The sequence below is a fragment of the Delphinapterus leucas genome, chromosome 1 (genome assembly GCF_059928025.1).
Source record: "Delphinapterus leucas isolate spDelLeu-1000000601 "Yukka" chromosome 1, BTC_Dleu_Yukka2, whole genome shotgun sequence".
NCBI lineage: Eukaryota > Metazoa > Chordata > Mammalia > Artiodactyla > Monodontidae > Delphinapterus > Delphinapterus leucas.
Genome location: NC_143129.1, coordinates 115,010,526 through 115,027,856, shown reverse-complemented (window position 1 = coordinate 115,027,856; position 17,331 = coordinate 115,010,526). Strand labels below are relative to the sequence as shown.

The window sequence follows — 17,331 nt, the reverse complement described above, 5'->3', positions numbered from 1 at the left end:
AAGTGAGAATAATAATATCACACTCGTCTTGTGGGAAAGGAAAACTTACCACTATTTAAAAGTTATCTTCGTTTGCCATTGAGGCCCCACAAGAAACGCTTAGGTGTGCTCTATGAGAGATGTTACTTACTGGATATTACATGCAGAAGGACTAGAATCTGCATTGCTTTTATTGTTTCATTATTGATTATACATTTATTGTAAAAATAGCTAAATGTTTAAAAATAAAATTCAACTGTTTCCCAATCCCCCAATACTCATACCAATTTAATGTTTGTATTTTATTTATTTGTATTTGTATTGTATATGTATAAATATCCTGTCTCTTCAGTAAATTTGAACCTAATTGTATGTAAATATAATTTCTGAGAAATTGTTTTTAAATGTTACCGTTTTAAAAATATCTCATTTTGAAAGTTGGATTTCACTTAAAGCTCAATGAAAACATTCTATTAAATCCTATATCTTACCATTTCTTCTATATAGTATTGACCACGGTTAGTATACGAGTAACTCAAAAAGTTAAAAAAAAAAAACCCACTGACATACTTCCAAGTCACAATTCGCAGGCTGAATCACCCTGTATTTTATACAGATACTGTACACATACTGAACCACCCTATATTTTGTACAGAGAAGGCACAAGGGAAGATAAAAATAAGCATCTGATAAAATCTGAATACGTAATTTGGGGACTTTATTTAAAGCAGTCACCAAAAGAGAGTGGATGTCTAATTTCTAAATTTTAAGAAACCAAATGTTTTATATTTAGAGATTTTTAAAGATGGCATTTATGTTTCTCAGACTGCAGAATTTTTTTCCTTGTAATAAATAAGGAACCAATGAAAATACTGTTTCTAACAATAAACTTCCATTCTTTTTCTAAATTATTTAGATTCAGTGAACTCAGTTCCAACACAGCAATGAAATTCTTACAGTTCTAGATTAAATTTGAGGATTTAATTACTAGTATAATATCCATTAATGTGATGTAATTTTTCTTATGTTTACAAGAGTTTCTGTAAACCAATTAAAGGATAAGATTTCAACCCAGTAACCACAAAAACTATTCAGGGATTTTAAAAGTTTGTGAATGTACACTACATAAACAAAAACATCCTATAATTGTATCACATTCATCAAGTGCATGTCTAAATAAAGCTTCCCAGATATATACCTAAATACTTGACTTGTATTCATCCTCACTGGAAAACAATATCTTCCTCTTAATAAAGATTTTCGCTGCTATCTTTACTTTGAAACATTCGTTTCTTTTTATCTAAATGTGTATGTGTATTTGAGCGCATTATGATAAAATAAAAAGCATACTGTACTGAAAGTCAGAAAACTTAGATACATCATTAATTCATCTACTTGCTATCCACTTAAATTCTATGAATCTTGTTTTCTCAGCTGGAAAAAAGATAATGATGACCGCCTCCCTCACTGTTACTGTGGTACTTAAACAAGATAAGTATGTAGAACTATTCTAGAAATAAAGGTGTAAAATGGCATTAGAATTTACAATGGCATCCATACTAACAGCAACATTTTTAAGGTTAGGACCAAAAGTATCTTGTTCTAATTTTTTGCCCCATCTGTTCCTAGTTCACAGGTAGCACAAGGGCATGACAAAGTAGACACTCAAAAAAATTAATGGTATGATTTAAAGTGAAAAGTTGGGCTGATAATACTGTTTATTTGATTCTTCAAATATTTCTTCCTTCATTAAAATCCAATAGTTATCTATATATTCTGTCTGAAATCAAGTAAAATCTACATTTTAAAAAGATAAAAATGATTTTTAAAAGCTTGAAATATATCACCATGATTTTATTTCATGGACGAATAATTACCTTTTCTCCAGAAACAGCATGACCTGGGGAAAAACCTGGATCTCCTTTGGGGCCCTAAATAAAACAGTTATAAAACACTTGATGAAACATAAACTACATATATCATACTTCTTTGGTTGTATGCATTGGCAGATGCTACACACATTATACGGTATTGAATAAAATTACGTATTTGAAATTGAGATGTACAAGGATTATTTACCTTTTTAGTGTATATTTCACTTATCCTTAATTTTAAATGTTGAGAAGATTCCTAGAAATTCCCCAGACATACCTGATTTTTCTAATCAATAAAGTTATACTACGATTGAAACATCTTTTTTTTTTATAGGTAACTGTCACTTTTACTTTTTAAATTAATTTTTATTGGAGTATAGTTGCTTTACAATGTTGTGTTAGCTTCTACTGCACAGCAAAATGAATCAGCCATACATATACACATATCCCCCCCTTTTGGATTTCCCTCCCGTTTAGGTCACCACAGTGCATTAAGTAGAGTTCCCTGTGCTATACAGTATGTTCCCCTCAGTTGTCTATTTTATACATAGTATCAATAGTGTATATGTATCAATCCCAATCTCCCAATTCCTCCTACCCCACCCCTTTCCCCCTTCATATCCATACATATCCATACATGGACCTAGAGGGTGTCATACAGAGTGAAGTAAGTCGGAAAAAGAAAAGCAAATATTGTATATTAACACATATATGTGGAACCTAGGAAAATGGTATAGATGACCTTATTTGCAAAGCAGAAATAGAGACGCAGACGTAGAGAACAAATGAAACATCCTTCTTCAAGGGAACTACATAAAGGCTCTATTAACTTTTCCATTTTTGTGACATATTGAGTTATAATTCCTATTTTAGCTTGGGAAAACTAGTTATTTTTAGTAAAATAAAACTGCTTATAATAATTCTCAAAATTTTAAAACATCATTCCAAGTTTAAATATTTTCCAAAATCTTGCAATGTACATGCATTACTTTTATAATAAAATAAAAAAACCTCTAACTGCCAAAATTCTTTTTATTCTGTTATAAAAAGGTATTTTTCATACTTGGGAATCGTTATCTTTTATATATCAAGAGAAACATGACATTAGGTTTCAACCAAAATTTTTTGGTACAATAGTAAAGTATTCTTTCTTTCTTATTATTGCATACTAGCAAAATATCTCCTTTTCTATTTCATGATTCATGAAATACAGAATTGAGATTCTTTATCATTCAAATTCTGACTTCATTACCATTCTTAGCTAATAATAATTTTCCATTTCTAAATGTTATTTTCACCCTATGGTAAGTAGGGAAACAGTCATGTCTTCCTTCACATATTCAGGGATACTTTTTTTTTTTCTTTCATTCCACAGATATTTATTGAACAACTTCCTGAACACATAGGGATGAACAAAACAGGCAAGTTATCTGTCCTCTTTAGGCTAACTAACATTCCAGTGTGAGAGAAAAAAATAAAGAATAAATGGAATTTTTTTTTTTTTTTTTTTTTGCGTTACGGGGGCCTCTCACTGTTGTGGCCCCTCCTGTCGCGGAGCACAGGCTCCGGACGCGCAGGCTCAGCGGCCATGGCTCACGGGCCCAGCCGCTCCGCAGCATGTGGGATCCTTCCAGGCCGGGGCACGAACCCGTGTCTCCTGCATCGGTAGGCGGACTCTCAACCACTGCGCCACCAGGGAAGCCCTAAATGGAAATTTTTAAAAATACAATTTCTTGTATAGATAAGTATCAGGAAGAAAGCAGCAGCTGGGGAAGGGAACTGTGGCCAGCCGGGACACAGAGGACTCTTTCCTTGGGTGCAGTGGGAGGAACCGTCCCTGAGAAAGTGATCTGACCAGAGAATTGAAAGAGGTAAGGAAGGGAGTTGTAAATATATCTAAAGGGAGATCACTAAGAGCATCCCCAGCAGAGAAAAGAGTAAGTGCAAAGGCCTGAGGTTTGTCTGAGAAACAGCTGGCTGCCCGATGTAACAGGTGCTAAGTGGAGAGAAGCAGGCGTGCACTTCAGAGACAAAAGCGGCCAGAACACAAAAAGAATTATAGAGCCTTATTTGTGGCTTGGCTTTTACTCAGATCTGTCTTCACTTTTAACAAGATACCACTGGCTGTAGTGTTGAACAGACATTATGGGGGTTCCAAACTCAGAATACATATTGAAGGCAGAGCGGACATAATTTCCAGGACGAGAAGTGAGAGAGACAGATTGGCATCAAGTCCACGTACAATGGGAAAACAACAAAGATGGAAAAGATTGGGGAGAACGGTAGGACTGGATGACAGCTGTAGTTCTCTCTCAGACATGTTAAAAGCAAGGTGTCTCTTAGACTTCTAAGTGGAGATACTGTGTGTGCTGTTGGATGCTGAGGCTGGATATCAAAAGTCACCAGAATATAAATTGTATCTGAAACCATGGTAAAGGGTGAGACTACTGAGAAAAAGTGTAAATATAGAGAAAAGAAGAGGAAGGAGGGTGGTTCACTAAGTATGTTCTAATATTTAGAAATTGGAGGAGGAAAGACAGCAAGAGAGAATGAGGTGACACAGCATGTAAGTTGAAAGGCAAACAAGGTGATTGTGGAGCCTCCAAGTGTAGAGAAGACATTTTCAGAATGAAGGCACGGCCAACTGTGTGTGTCCACTACTGCTGAAAAAATGAGTCATGTGAGGAGAGGCTGCTGGGAGAGTTGGAGGTGGTTGGTGACTTTGATAGGTGCCATATCAGTGGAGTGGTTAAGAAGAACACATGAAGGTCATGGGTGGTAAGACAGGAGCTTTGAGTAGCAAGGCAAGTAGAGAAATAAGAGGAGTACACCACATCTCAGGAGAAAGAAGATGTGAGTTCTAAGAGAGGGCTTAGGCTTTTAAAATTTTTTGTCAAGATGGAAACTAATATAGCAAGTTACTTTGTTGATGCGAATGATCTAGGAAAAAAGGGAGAAATTGAGCGTAATTTGGGAGAAATGCATATTTCTCTTGAGTATGCCATAGGAGATGGGGATCCAGGGTCCAAGCAGAGACATTTCAGTAGGAACAATTAATCTGGTACAACAATTTCAAAGGTAGGATATATGGGTACAGATATTAGGTCACTAGCCTTGGTAATGGGGAAAAAAATGAGAGCTAATTCTCATCTGATTGCTTCTAGTTTCTCGGTGAAATAAAACGTTAGGCTTACAGTTCAAAGTTAGAGGTGGGGAATGGTATGGGAGGGATACTCCTGAAATAGCTCTCAAACTGACTGATGAAAGAAGAAAGACAAAAAGTCCTTCATGTTCCCCAGTAAGTCTTTTCATTTTACAAATTAGAAATGAGTCTTCATTGGCAGAGTCCTATATCCAAGCATCAAAAAAAAATGTTTAAGGAAAAGGTTATTTTCCAGTCTGACCTCTTCCCTTTCATAGCTATTACCACTTCTACCACTAATACAGTTTTAGATCACTCGTTACAAAATTATGAGACCTGACAAATAGCTTTAGTGATATCTTAATATTTAAGAACTCAACTCTTCATCTAAAAAAAAGATAATCTATTTAGAATTTATGAGAGATTAGAGCTTATCCCTTTATAGAGCAAATCCCTTTACAGAGAAAGAAGCAATAAGGTCCAGAAAAGTTAACAGAATTGGTTAAGACTGCCTAGAAAAGTACTGGTAAATCAGGTCAATTTTCTTTCTCATATCACAACATCTGTTAAATTAAGATCTTATTGATTTTTATATATTTTAATCTATTATAAAGCCTAACTAATTGATTTGAGGCAATATTTACAACAAATTTAAAAGGAACTTAAGAAATGATAACCCTTGAGAAATTTGAATATAATAAAACTTCTTTATGGCCAATGTTTTTACTTAGAATTCTCACACTAAAAACTCTTATTTTTCGGTCCTATCTGAATTTTCTATTATATACCAACTTCCTTAATATAATTATCTTTCAGCTTTCTTGACATCATCATCTGACATTTCATCTTCCACTTTAAAAAAATTGAAAGAGTGGGAGAAAGTAGTCAATTAAGCAATAAAAATCAGATGTAAAGACAGACCTTTTTCTTGTTCAGAAGCTTTATACATCTTGGCAACATAAGTAAAGAGATATATGTCAAATCTCTTTTATTGCCACACAAATATGCTTGAGTTAATTGATTACATCATATTCTAGAACCAGAAATTTAAGTCAGTATGAAGAAAATGCTTTTAACCTGGCCAGTTGTATACTGATCCTAGTATAAAATGCATGAGGAAGAGATTATTGAACATGCCAAGTTTGCCTGAAATGTCAAGGAAGTAGGGCATACTTTTCTGCATTTAAGGAAAATACTCCAAAATTTCTGTCGTTTTCCCTCCTTTTTATGAGGGAAATCATATTTACTTATTTGTTATTTATTTATTCTATGATTCCTGACACACTTTTAGCCACACTTGATTGGCTTTTCAAAAACTCCTTGGAATTAAAAATGTTTATAAATTAATCATAATTGACCTTCCATACTGACTTTTACTTACTCCTACACGACTTTTGTTGAAGGAGCTATATATCCTTTTGAGTATGAATAAGAAGAAAAGGAAGTTGCCTACATTTTATTACTCAAGGATTCCAAAAGTCCCCCCTATCTTACTGATCTGCTATAGTCTAAAATCCTCATTATCAGAGTAGCTCTTTTAGACTGTTATGGATCTCCAGATGGCTCTCTGTATAAGGAGGGAAACTCCCTAAGGTATGAGACCCATTAAGATGTTCAAACAAATTTATCAGATTGGAGTCCACATAATATAATGGAAAGAGCATTGGGATTTAGAGTGAAAAGACTGAACAAGTCATTTAATCTCTCTGAACCTGAATTTCCTCCTCTGTAAAATGGGAATGATAATAATACCTACTCAGATTAGCTTGAAAGATTTAGGATCAAGTCCCCTATAGATTACATAGATGTTAGTAGTTAGTATTAAAAATAACAGTACTAAATACAATCATTAAAATAAATTTTACAATTATGGCCATCTTGAAAAGCAGAGAACACAACTCTTGAGTGAATTACTGACAGTGCAGCAAAATTTTAATGGAAAGAATTTGGAATTAAAAAATTCAGAGTATGAATGAGCTAAACTGGTAGAGTATCATAAAGGAAACACTAAATGACAATCTTGAGGTAGCACCATTTGAATATTCTTGGCTCTAATATTAGCAATAATTGCACAAGTCCATAATCTCAATTTTAAGCACTATACTCTCTAACCAGTACTTCTTATCTTTTTAGCTCACTCTAAGCCTTTATAATTTTAACAATTATTTGACCCACTGGAACTGCTAATATGTGATCCCATCATGTTTTCACTCTTTCATCCCCCACGTGGTCTCACTTCCCATCCCTAGCCAGCCTAAATACCAGTGTCTTATATTCTAATCACTTCCTTGCATACATAAATGACACCATTGCCTGTTTCTCCCTCTGTCTTATAAGCTTACGTGGAAAATCTTAAATATAAACTCTCTACCTACTCTGACCCTATCCCTAGCAGCTGAATGTGATTAAGAGAAAACAATTAATGCTGACAAATCTCACTTGAAATTCATGACTTCTTACATTGATTTTGTTTTGCTTTGTCTTTTGGTGTGTCCAGTAATTGCCTCAGTCGATTGACTTTCCCATTTTCATAGACGATTATTTCATAACTTCCCTCTCTTTACTCTCAGCTGGTTATCCTGCTTTCATCTTTCACAAGCTCTCATAACCAAATCCACCACACCTCACCTTAACCTGTTCCAAAACACTCTGCCTTCATAACCAAACCCCCACATTGTCTCTCACCAGGACACTATTGGTGAACTGTCTTCCCTACATTATTTTACTTTTTACTTCTAAGATAACTGCCATCATCAAGTAAACACACTGTAATTTCTCCAATCTTAAAAAATAACTTTCCTTGAGCCCACATCTCCCTTCTCTGCTCCATTATACTGTCCCCTTTTAGAGAAAAACTCCTAGAAAGTTGTCTATGTTAACTAAAAGACTTCCTCTCCATCCATTCTCTCTTAGACCTGCTCTACTCAGGCTTTTGTCCCTACCACTATCCTAACCTCATCGGTCATTCTTTCTCAGTCTCCTTTGCTAGTTCCTCTTCATCTTCCTAATACACTGAACTCTGAAGTACCCCAAGACTCAGTCCTCTGACACTTCTCTTCTTTGTCTACATTCATCCCTAGGTGACCTCATCAGTTCCATAGCTTTAAATTCCATATATACACTGATGACTCTGAAATGTATATTTTTAGCTATGATATCTTCCCTGAACTCCAGATTCATATATCCTTTTTATATCTCCACTTGGATGTTAAATAGTCCTCTCAAATTGAATACGATCAAAAAGGAACTCTTGGAAATTCTGGTTCAGATAGTGGCAGAGTAGCATATATGCAACTAATCCTCCTGAAGATTACAATTGTAAAGTCAGGACAAGAGATGTAAAACAACTATTTGAATGCACAGGAGAACAATAAAAAACAGGGCTGGAGGGGATTCAACTCTTGAAAGAAGAAACCACACTTGGTTTAATACACACTTATAGAGCCTTTCTCCTAAAGACACTTCCCAGTCTGCACAGAGTGGCTGGAATTCAAGCAGAAAAACATAAACCTTTTGGCTAATGGTATCAGAGGACAGAGTGTAGGAGTACCAAAACGACCGCAAACTGAGGGAGAAAATCCTAGAAAAAAAGAAAGTCAGCTTCCCCCAAAGCTTGAATATAGACTTTCTTTAATTCTTGGCTGATCCTGACATGTGTTTTCATGAGATAGATCCTAAAGAACTCAGCAGAAATCAACTAAAAGGCTGAAAGAATTAACAAATTTCAGCTGCTGGTCACTAAAGGAGAAAGTTTGGGGTTTGAGCCACATCATTTTAGAAGAACATGGTAAATAGTTCGATAAATACCTTTCCATTGAAATTGAGGGAGAGTTATACTTTAGAAGCAAATACTATATTCTTGGACTAATGGACTTGCACTAATACTATAAGTGAAACTGAAAGAGATCTGCCCTTTAAAAAAGTTTCCAAACCTTGATGTGGATGAACCTAGAGTCTGTCATACAGAGTGAAGTAAGTCAGAAAGAGAAAAACAAATATTGTATATTAATGCACACATATGGAATATAGAAAAATGGTACGGATGAACCTATTTGCAGGGAAGGAAAAGAGATGCAGACATAGAGAACGGACTTGTGGACACAGGGGGCAGGAAGGGGAGGGTGGGACGAATTGAGAGAGTAGCATTGACCTATATACACTACCATGTGTAAAACAGATAGCTGGTGGGAAGCTGCTGTATAGCACAGGGAGCTCAGCTCAGTGCTCTCTGATGACCTAGAGGGGTGGGAGGGAGGCTCAAGAGGGAGGGGATATATGTATACATATAGCTGATTCACTTTGTTCTACAGGAGAAACTAACACAACATTGTAAAGCAATTATACTCCAATAAAAAAATAAAAGTTTCCAAACCTGTACAAGTTTAAGGTGATGAGCCAGTTATTTAAGCACCTACAGAACAAAAATCAAGTCTCCAAAGGATTAAAAAGAAAGGTAACAGCATCTAAAGATCCACATATCATCCACAACATGCAGTATGTAATCAAATTTTTCTAGACATGCAAAAGGGGAAATATGACTTGAGGTAAAGAAAAAAGGCAGTCAATACAAACAGACCACAAGAGGACCTAGAAGTTAGAATTAGCAGTTGAAATTTTTTTTTTTTTTTTTTTGCAGTACACGGGCCTCTCACTGTTGTGGCCTCTCCCGTTGCGGAGCACAGGCTCCGGACACGCAGGCTCAGCGGCCATGGTTCACGGGCCCAGCCACTCCGCGGCATGTGGGATCTTCCCTGACCGGGGCACGAACCCATGTCCCCTGCATTGACAGGCGGACTCTCAACCACTGTGCCACCAGGGAAGCCCAGCAGTTGAAGATTTTATTAACTATTATAAATATGTTCAAGGGCTTAAAGGAAAAGATGATCATAATGAGTGAACAGACAAATATCAGCAGACAGATGAAAACTATATAAAAAGAGTCAACTAAAAACCTAGAACTGATAATACAGTATCTTCAATATAAAAATTTACTGGATGAGATTAACATCATATTGGAGAAGGCAGAAGTAAAGTTTAATGAAATTAAAGGCAGATCTATAGAAGTTATCTAATCTGAAGAAGAGAAAAAAAATACATGGCAAAAATGAACAGACATCTAGTGACCTGTGGGGCAATATTAATAGTATAACATACATGGAGTCCCAGAAGGAAAGGAGAGAAATAATGGGACAGAAAGATTATTTGAAGAAATAATGGCCAAAAATGTCCCAAATTTGTTTAAAAAAATTTTTTTATGGGTAAAAAGACATTCAGTGAAGCCCAAAGAAATATCTGAGGGAAACCACCCCTACAGACATCATAGTAAAGCTGCTAAAAGCCAGACAAAGAGAAAAACATTAAGACATCTGGTGAAAATTTTCACATTATATTGAGGGGAATAAAAATGTTGGCTAAATCCTCATCAAAAACAGTAAAGGCCAAAATGTGAGAACATCAGACATGTTTAAAGTGCTGGAAGAAAAACAGTCTCAACCAAGATTTTTTTACTCTACAAAAATTTTTTTTACTATCCTTCAAAAAAGCGTAGACAAAATAAATTCCAGCTAAACAAAAAACAAGAGAAACCATCACCAGTAGAACTGTACTCAAAGAATTACTGAAAGAATTTCTGCTAGCTAAAGGGGAGTGGCACCAGATAGAAACTCAGATCTATAGGAAGGAATTAAGAGCTTTGGAAATGAAAATAAATGAGGAAATATGAATGACTCTCTTGTTTGTTTCTTCTTTTAATTTCCTTATAAGACTGATTACTTAATACAGAAATTATTGCGTTTTACTGTTGGGTTTATAACGACATAGATGTAAAATAAATGACAACAGAACACAAAGGATGGGGGATAGTAGGTAAATGTAATTGTAATGTTACAAGAGTCTTATATTTTACATGAAATATTACCATAATAACTCTAAGTAAACTACAATAAGTTAATAAGGTATACTGTAATCCCTAAAGCAACCACTAAAAATCAATCAGAGATACAGCTGAAATGCCAAGAGAAATTAAATAAAATACTAAAATATATTTGATTAACCCAAAAGAAGGTAGAAAAAGGGAATAAAGGAACAAAGAACACCTGGGATAAATGGAAAAGGAATGACAATGCAGAAGGCCAAGACCCAATCATACCAAAATTACACAAATGTAAATGAACTTAACATTCTAATTAAAAATCAGAGATTATCAAGCCAAGATAAATATAAAAAGACCCAACTATACAGTATCTATAAGAGATGAACTTTAAATATAGAAAGGTAAAGGAAAGGAAATATATATACCAGGCAGACAATAAGCATTAAAAAGTTGGTGTGGCTCTATTACTATCAAACTAGACTTCAAGAAGAGGAGTATTACTAAAGATAAACAGAGATATTTGATAATGATAAAAAGGTCTGTCCATCAGGAAGACATAACAGTCCTTAAATATGCATGCATCACACAAGAGCTGCAAAATACATGAAGCAAACACTAACTAAACACTTCCTAAACACTAAAGAAATAAAATCCAAAATCAGAGTTGGGTATTTCAACACACTTCTCTCAGTAATTAACAGAACAACTAGACAAGAGAAAACCTAGTAAGGACAGAGAAAATTTGACCACCATCATCAGCCACCATAATTGAACTGACATTTACAGAACACTATACAGAATCTTTTGAAGTTCACGTGAACTATTCATCAAGATAATCACATGCTGGGCCATAAAATGCCTCAATAAATTTTAAAAGATTAAACTCTTCCACTGTGTGCTTTCTGAACACAATGGAACTAAATTAGAAACCAGCAACAATAAGATCACTAGAAAAGCTTCTAACTGATGGACATTAAAAAAAACAACATACTTCTAAATAACCCATGAGTAATGAAGAAAGCATATATTTCAACTTGAATGATAATGAAAACACAACACATCAAATTTTGTGGGATGCAGTTAAATCAGTCCTTAGAGAGAAATTCATAGCTCTAAATGCTTATGTTACAATAGAGCTAAAAATCAATGAAATATTATATGGTCCATAGAAAAACTTAACAAAGCCAAAAGTTGGCTCTTTTAAAACATTAATGGAGGGCTTCCCTGGTGGCGCAGGGGTTGAGAGTCCGCCTGCTGATGCAGGGGACACGGGCGCGTGTCCCAGTCCGGGAGGATCCCACATGCTGCAGAGCGGCTAGGCCTGTGATCCATGGCCGCTGAGCCTGTGCGTCCGGAGCCTGTGCTCCGCAGCGGGAGAGGCCACAGCAGTGAGAGGCCCGCGTAAAGCAGGGAAAAAGGAAAAAAAAAAAAAATTAATGAAAATGAACCCTTGATTTCCTCCCAGGCAAAAACAAAACAAGTAAAAACCTGAAATCATGTTCCTCCTCATTCCAGTAGATGGCAGCTCCCACAATACCAGCTGTTCCACTGCTTAAGCCTTAGATTACCTTTGACTCCTCTCTCACACCATATAAGTGACTCATCAGCAATTATGTTAACTGTACCTCAAAATACATCTAGAGTTTGACCACTTTACACCATCTCCATTGTTAAGACTCTAGTCCATGCCATCCTCACCCATGGCATGAGCTTGGGTAGACCAGTGAAGAAGTCTCCAAACTGGTGCCCCTATTTCTACCCTTCCCCTACCCCAATCTATTCTCTGTGATAGCCGGAACCATCCTCCTACAACATAAATTGCATGGTATCATCTTTCTACTTAGAACTCTCCAATAAATATCTAACACAGAGTAAAATCCAAACCAAAATCCTTACCTACAAGATTCAACATAATCTGGCTCCTGCTATGTCTCTGATCTATCTCCTACCACTTATCTCATTCAGATATTCCTCAAAGACTGCCAAGCAGTCTCCTGCCTCAAGGCCTTTGGTCTTCCTGAGTTGTTTCTATTGTTTTCAACCTCTTCTTCATCAGGATTGCAAAAACGGTGATTTTTAACTCTAGCATTCTTTCTTCATTTACTAGCTTTTTCTGTAAAGAGAAACTTCCCTTTGTCAACTATTTGGTTGCACTAAGGTTCAATTCTGTAAGAAAAGCAAGGCAATTTCTTAAGAAAAAATTTATTCTTTCCCTTTATTTTTCTTCTATTTACCATTTTTCAAAATAATGACACTGTGGTATAATAAAAATATACATTTGGTCTTTGTCCCTGGTTCCTAGCACAGAGCTCCTAAAACCCTTGGAATTTCCTGAGTCACAGGAGTGTCTTTTGTTATTCATAACAAGCCCTTTTCGACAACATCTGAGCTTATGCTAATGAGGTGACTCGAGAGAGGGAGCTAGAGAGCTTCAGGATGGGGGTGAGTCACTGGAAAGGCTAACAAGTGATTGGAACGTAGGAATTTAGCCCCATTCCCTCCCCCACCTCCAGGGAGAGGAGGGGGTGGACATTTCTCCAAAGAAGATATACAGACTGCCAACAAACACATGAAAGAATGCTCAACATCATTAATCATTAGAGAAATGCAAATCAAAACTGCAATGAGATATCATCTCACACCAGTCAGAATGGCCATCATCAAAAAATCTAGAAAGAATAAATGCTGGAGAGGGTGTGGAGAAAAGGGAACACTCTTGCACTGCTGGTGGGAATGTGAATTGATACAGCCACTATGGAGAACAGTATGGAGGTTCCTTAAAAAACTACAAATAGAACTACCATATGACCCAGCAATCCCACTACTGGGCATATACCCTGAGAAAACCATAATTCAAAAAGAGTCATGTACCAAAATGTTCATTGCAGCTCTATTTACAATAGCCAGGAGATGGAAACAACCTAAGTGTCCATCATCGGATGAATGGATAAAGAAGATGTGGCACATATATACAATGGAATATTACTCAGCCATAAAAAGAAACGAAATTGAGTTATTTGTAGTGAGGTGGATGGACCTAGAGTCTGTCATACAGAATGAAGTAAGTGAGAAAGAGAAAGACAAATACCGTATACTAACACATATACATGGAATCTAAGAAAAAAAAAAAGGTCATGAAGGACCTAGGGGTAAGACGGGAATAAAGACACAGACCTACTAGAGAATGGACTTGAGGATATGGGGAGGGGGAGGGGTGAGCTGTGATGGGGTGAGAGAGTGGCATGGACATGTATACACTACCAAATGTAAAATAGATAGCTAGTGGGAGGCAGCCGCATAGCACAGGGAGATCAGCTGGGTGCTTTGTGACCACCTAGAGGGGTGGGATGGGGAGGGTGGGAGGGAGGGAGATGCAAGAGGGAAGAGATATGGGAACATATGTGTATGTATAACTGATTCACTTTGTTATAAAGCAGAATCTAACACACCACTGTAAAGAAATTATACTCCAATAAAGATGTAAAAACAAACAAACAAAAAAAAACTCTTGAACAAAGACATCCCAAGAGCTTCCAGTAGGTGAACACACTGATGTGCTGGGAAGATGACACACCTGGGGAGGGCATGGAAGCTCCAGGTTCCCACCCTCCACATTTTGCCCTATGCATCTCTACCATTTAGCTACTTGAGTTGTATTTTTTTAATAATAAATTGGTAAACCTAATTAAAGTGTTTTCCTGAGTTCTGTGAGCTGTTCTAGCAAAAAATCAAACCTGGGAGAGAGGAAGAGATTATGGGAATCCCTGAACATGTAAGTCAGCCAGGCAGAAGTGTGAGTAGCCTGGGCAACACATCTGTTGCTGGCATCTCAAGTGTGGCGAGTCTTGTGGGACTGAGCCCTTAAATCTGTGGAGTCTGACAGTAAATTGGGGTAGTGTCAGAACTGAATTGAATTGTTGAATATTCAATTGGTGTCAGAGAATTTGACAATCTCATAGATGTAATTCCCCAGCATCCTCTAAAGGTGACCAATGAGGGTTTGTCTGTTTTTAACTACATTATAACTCATGGATTTAGAGATATTTGTTATGATTCAATCCACTACAGTTATTATCCTTAATGATGCTCAAATTATACCAATCTTTGGCTAGTGGAAGCCTTTTTAAATTGGCTCCTGAATCCTTCTAACATGAACCCAACAGATTTTGATAGCTAGAAGGAAAAAATTTTAATGTATTTGTCATATTTGTCTGGCCCTTTACAAAAAGGTCCCTACATTGCGTAGACTAATAGGAGCACCTCAGTCTTCACCATTTTATCATACTTTACATTTTCAGAATGTTGGACTGAAAATTATTCATAGCAATCTGACTCAGTAAAAAATTCTTAGAATGGGTCAGCATCTATACTCAACACATTTATTTAATTCACACACAAGGAAAATGGGACTTTCAGTTTAGAGAAATAACGATGGAGACATGGTAGCAGAGGGTCAAAACCAGGAATAAAACAGCACAAAGATATATTCCTTGGAAATTCAATATTTAACATTATTGATAACATCTCATTTAATATTACTAATGGGACATTGTTATCGCAGCTTATTAAGGTTAGATGTTTTCATTTAACTGGATCAAATTTGATGGAGCTATTGAACCTGACTAAAGTAATATAAGCTATGAATGTCCATGGGAAGGTTTTAAGCTGCCTTTAAGAAGCGCTTTTGGGAAACGAACTATCTGGACGCAAATAGTTTGCCTGGACTAGAATTATAAGTGTAGGCTAGGGTAGGCCAAAGATCTAGATTCTGCATTTGGACTCATGTCCAAAGATCTACTGCATAATTGATCAGGTGTTAACTAATAGTAATAAAAAATGTCCAGTACCCTGCGAATAAAGTTCATATTAAATAAGTAAATATGATGAACTGTGGACCCAGAAGGCATTTGGTGGCAAGAAAAAAGTCATTCTTTCTAGCAAATAGAGAAACAGAATTCACTTCCTTGTGTTGTTTTTTTTTATGAAGACAATATTTCTACCCTTAGTCTACTGATTTCAACTAATGATTTCAGCTAAAGAACTCAATAGTCTTTGTTTTAAATCAATTAGTCTTAATAATGCTGAAAAATGCTATATTACCCACTAAATTTTTGTGTGGCATTTTATTCTTCTACTATTTAACAATTTAACAACACAGTTCTGAGAGGCTAGAGTTCAGTTTCACTCTTTATGGACTTTATATGTTATTACCAGTATCCAAAGGATAAGCTAGAACCTTGGAATGGACATATTTTGTTACTATTACTAAATGAATTCAGAAAGTCTTTAATTACATTAGGTTATTACCCTACCCAAACCCTTCCTCTTTAAGGTGCTGTTTCATAAATGAACTCACTATGTTAGTAGAGACAAATTGGTGCAAGGGAAAGAGTAAAACAGATCTAATTCTGATGCCAGTTACAGCTGTGTTACCTTGGTTAAGTACTTACCTCTCTGAATATGTTTTCTTCTGTAGGTAATAAAGCCTGCTCTGAACAGTACTCTTAACTGAAGTGGAACTGAATGAGATGGCATACATAAAATAATTATATGCTTAATAACTGCTAGTTCTCATTCCCTTATGATGCCAGTGCCTTGTTTCTAATGTTAAGTCTGCTTATTGTTTCAGTTTAACATTTATTGAGTGCCCAACACATGCTGGGCACTGGGCTGGACACAAAGGCAAAGATGAGTAAGATCTGGCCACTGCATTCAAGTAACTCAGAATCTACTAAGGAAGACGAACAGATGTGTGAAAACTCATTTTGCTCGAACAGAGTTGAGAACTACCAAAGATCAGTTTACACTTTTTGTCCTTTATGATAAATACTAACTTAATTGTAAGAGCATAACAGAAAATAAATTAATTTTTGCATCAATCAAGAGTATGTTAGCAAAATAAGCTTTATTCTTATAAACTTTTAAATAGTCTTATAAATAGAACATATTTCTTTACTATATTAAGGTATTTTCATTCATAAGAGCCACAAGACTTTTTTTTTTTACTTAACAAATAATAAATGTGATACTTTCAGTAAAAGTTTCATTGCTAAATAGCCTAGTTACCTTATAAGTAGCTCCTCCAGAAAAGGGCAATAATGTTTTCTTAAGTGTCAACTACACACAAGTATTCTACCAGGTGTTTTACGTGCTTCATGCCATTAACTTATATAAGGTATACCTTTTGGTTCTGAGACAGGCTGGGACCTGGGACTCTTTGCTGCAGTGCTGCAATGCCTGCACCTGGACAAACCTCTCCTCAAGCAACAAAGACACTATCAGGGACTAAAAATAACTGTGTGCATGTGCAGTTGGGACAAATTATGGATAAAAGATACAAAAAGACCAAAAAAAAAACCCCAACTGCCACTTTTGAAGAGCTGGGAGCAAAATCCAGGTACTGCTCATGCCCCCTGAACTCAACACAACCAAAGGGGTGGGCAAAACACCTAAGCCACCCCTCT

The 17,331-nt window shown here is 36.1% G+C and overlaps 1 protein-coding gene across 1 annotated transcript in view; it reads right to left on the bottom strand.

The window, feature by feature from the left end:
- Positions 1 to 17,331, bottom strand: part of COL24A1 (collagen type XXIV alpha 1 chain) — a 430,389-nt gene that overhangs the window by 337,283 nt on the left and 75,775 nt on the right. The window contains exon 6 of the mRNA XM_022580934.3: positions 1,857 to 1,910. Within this exon, the coding sequence (XP_022436642.2) occupies positions 1,857 to 1,910 (54 nt within the window). The remainder of the gene's footprint in view (positions 1 to 1,856; positions 1,911 to 17,331) is intronic.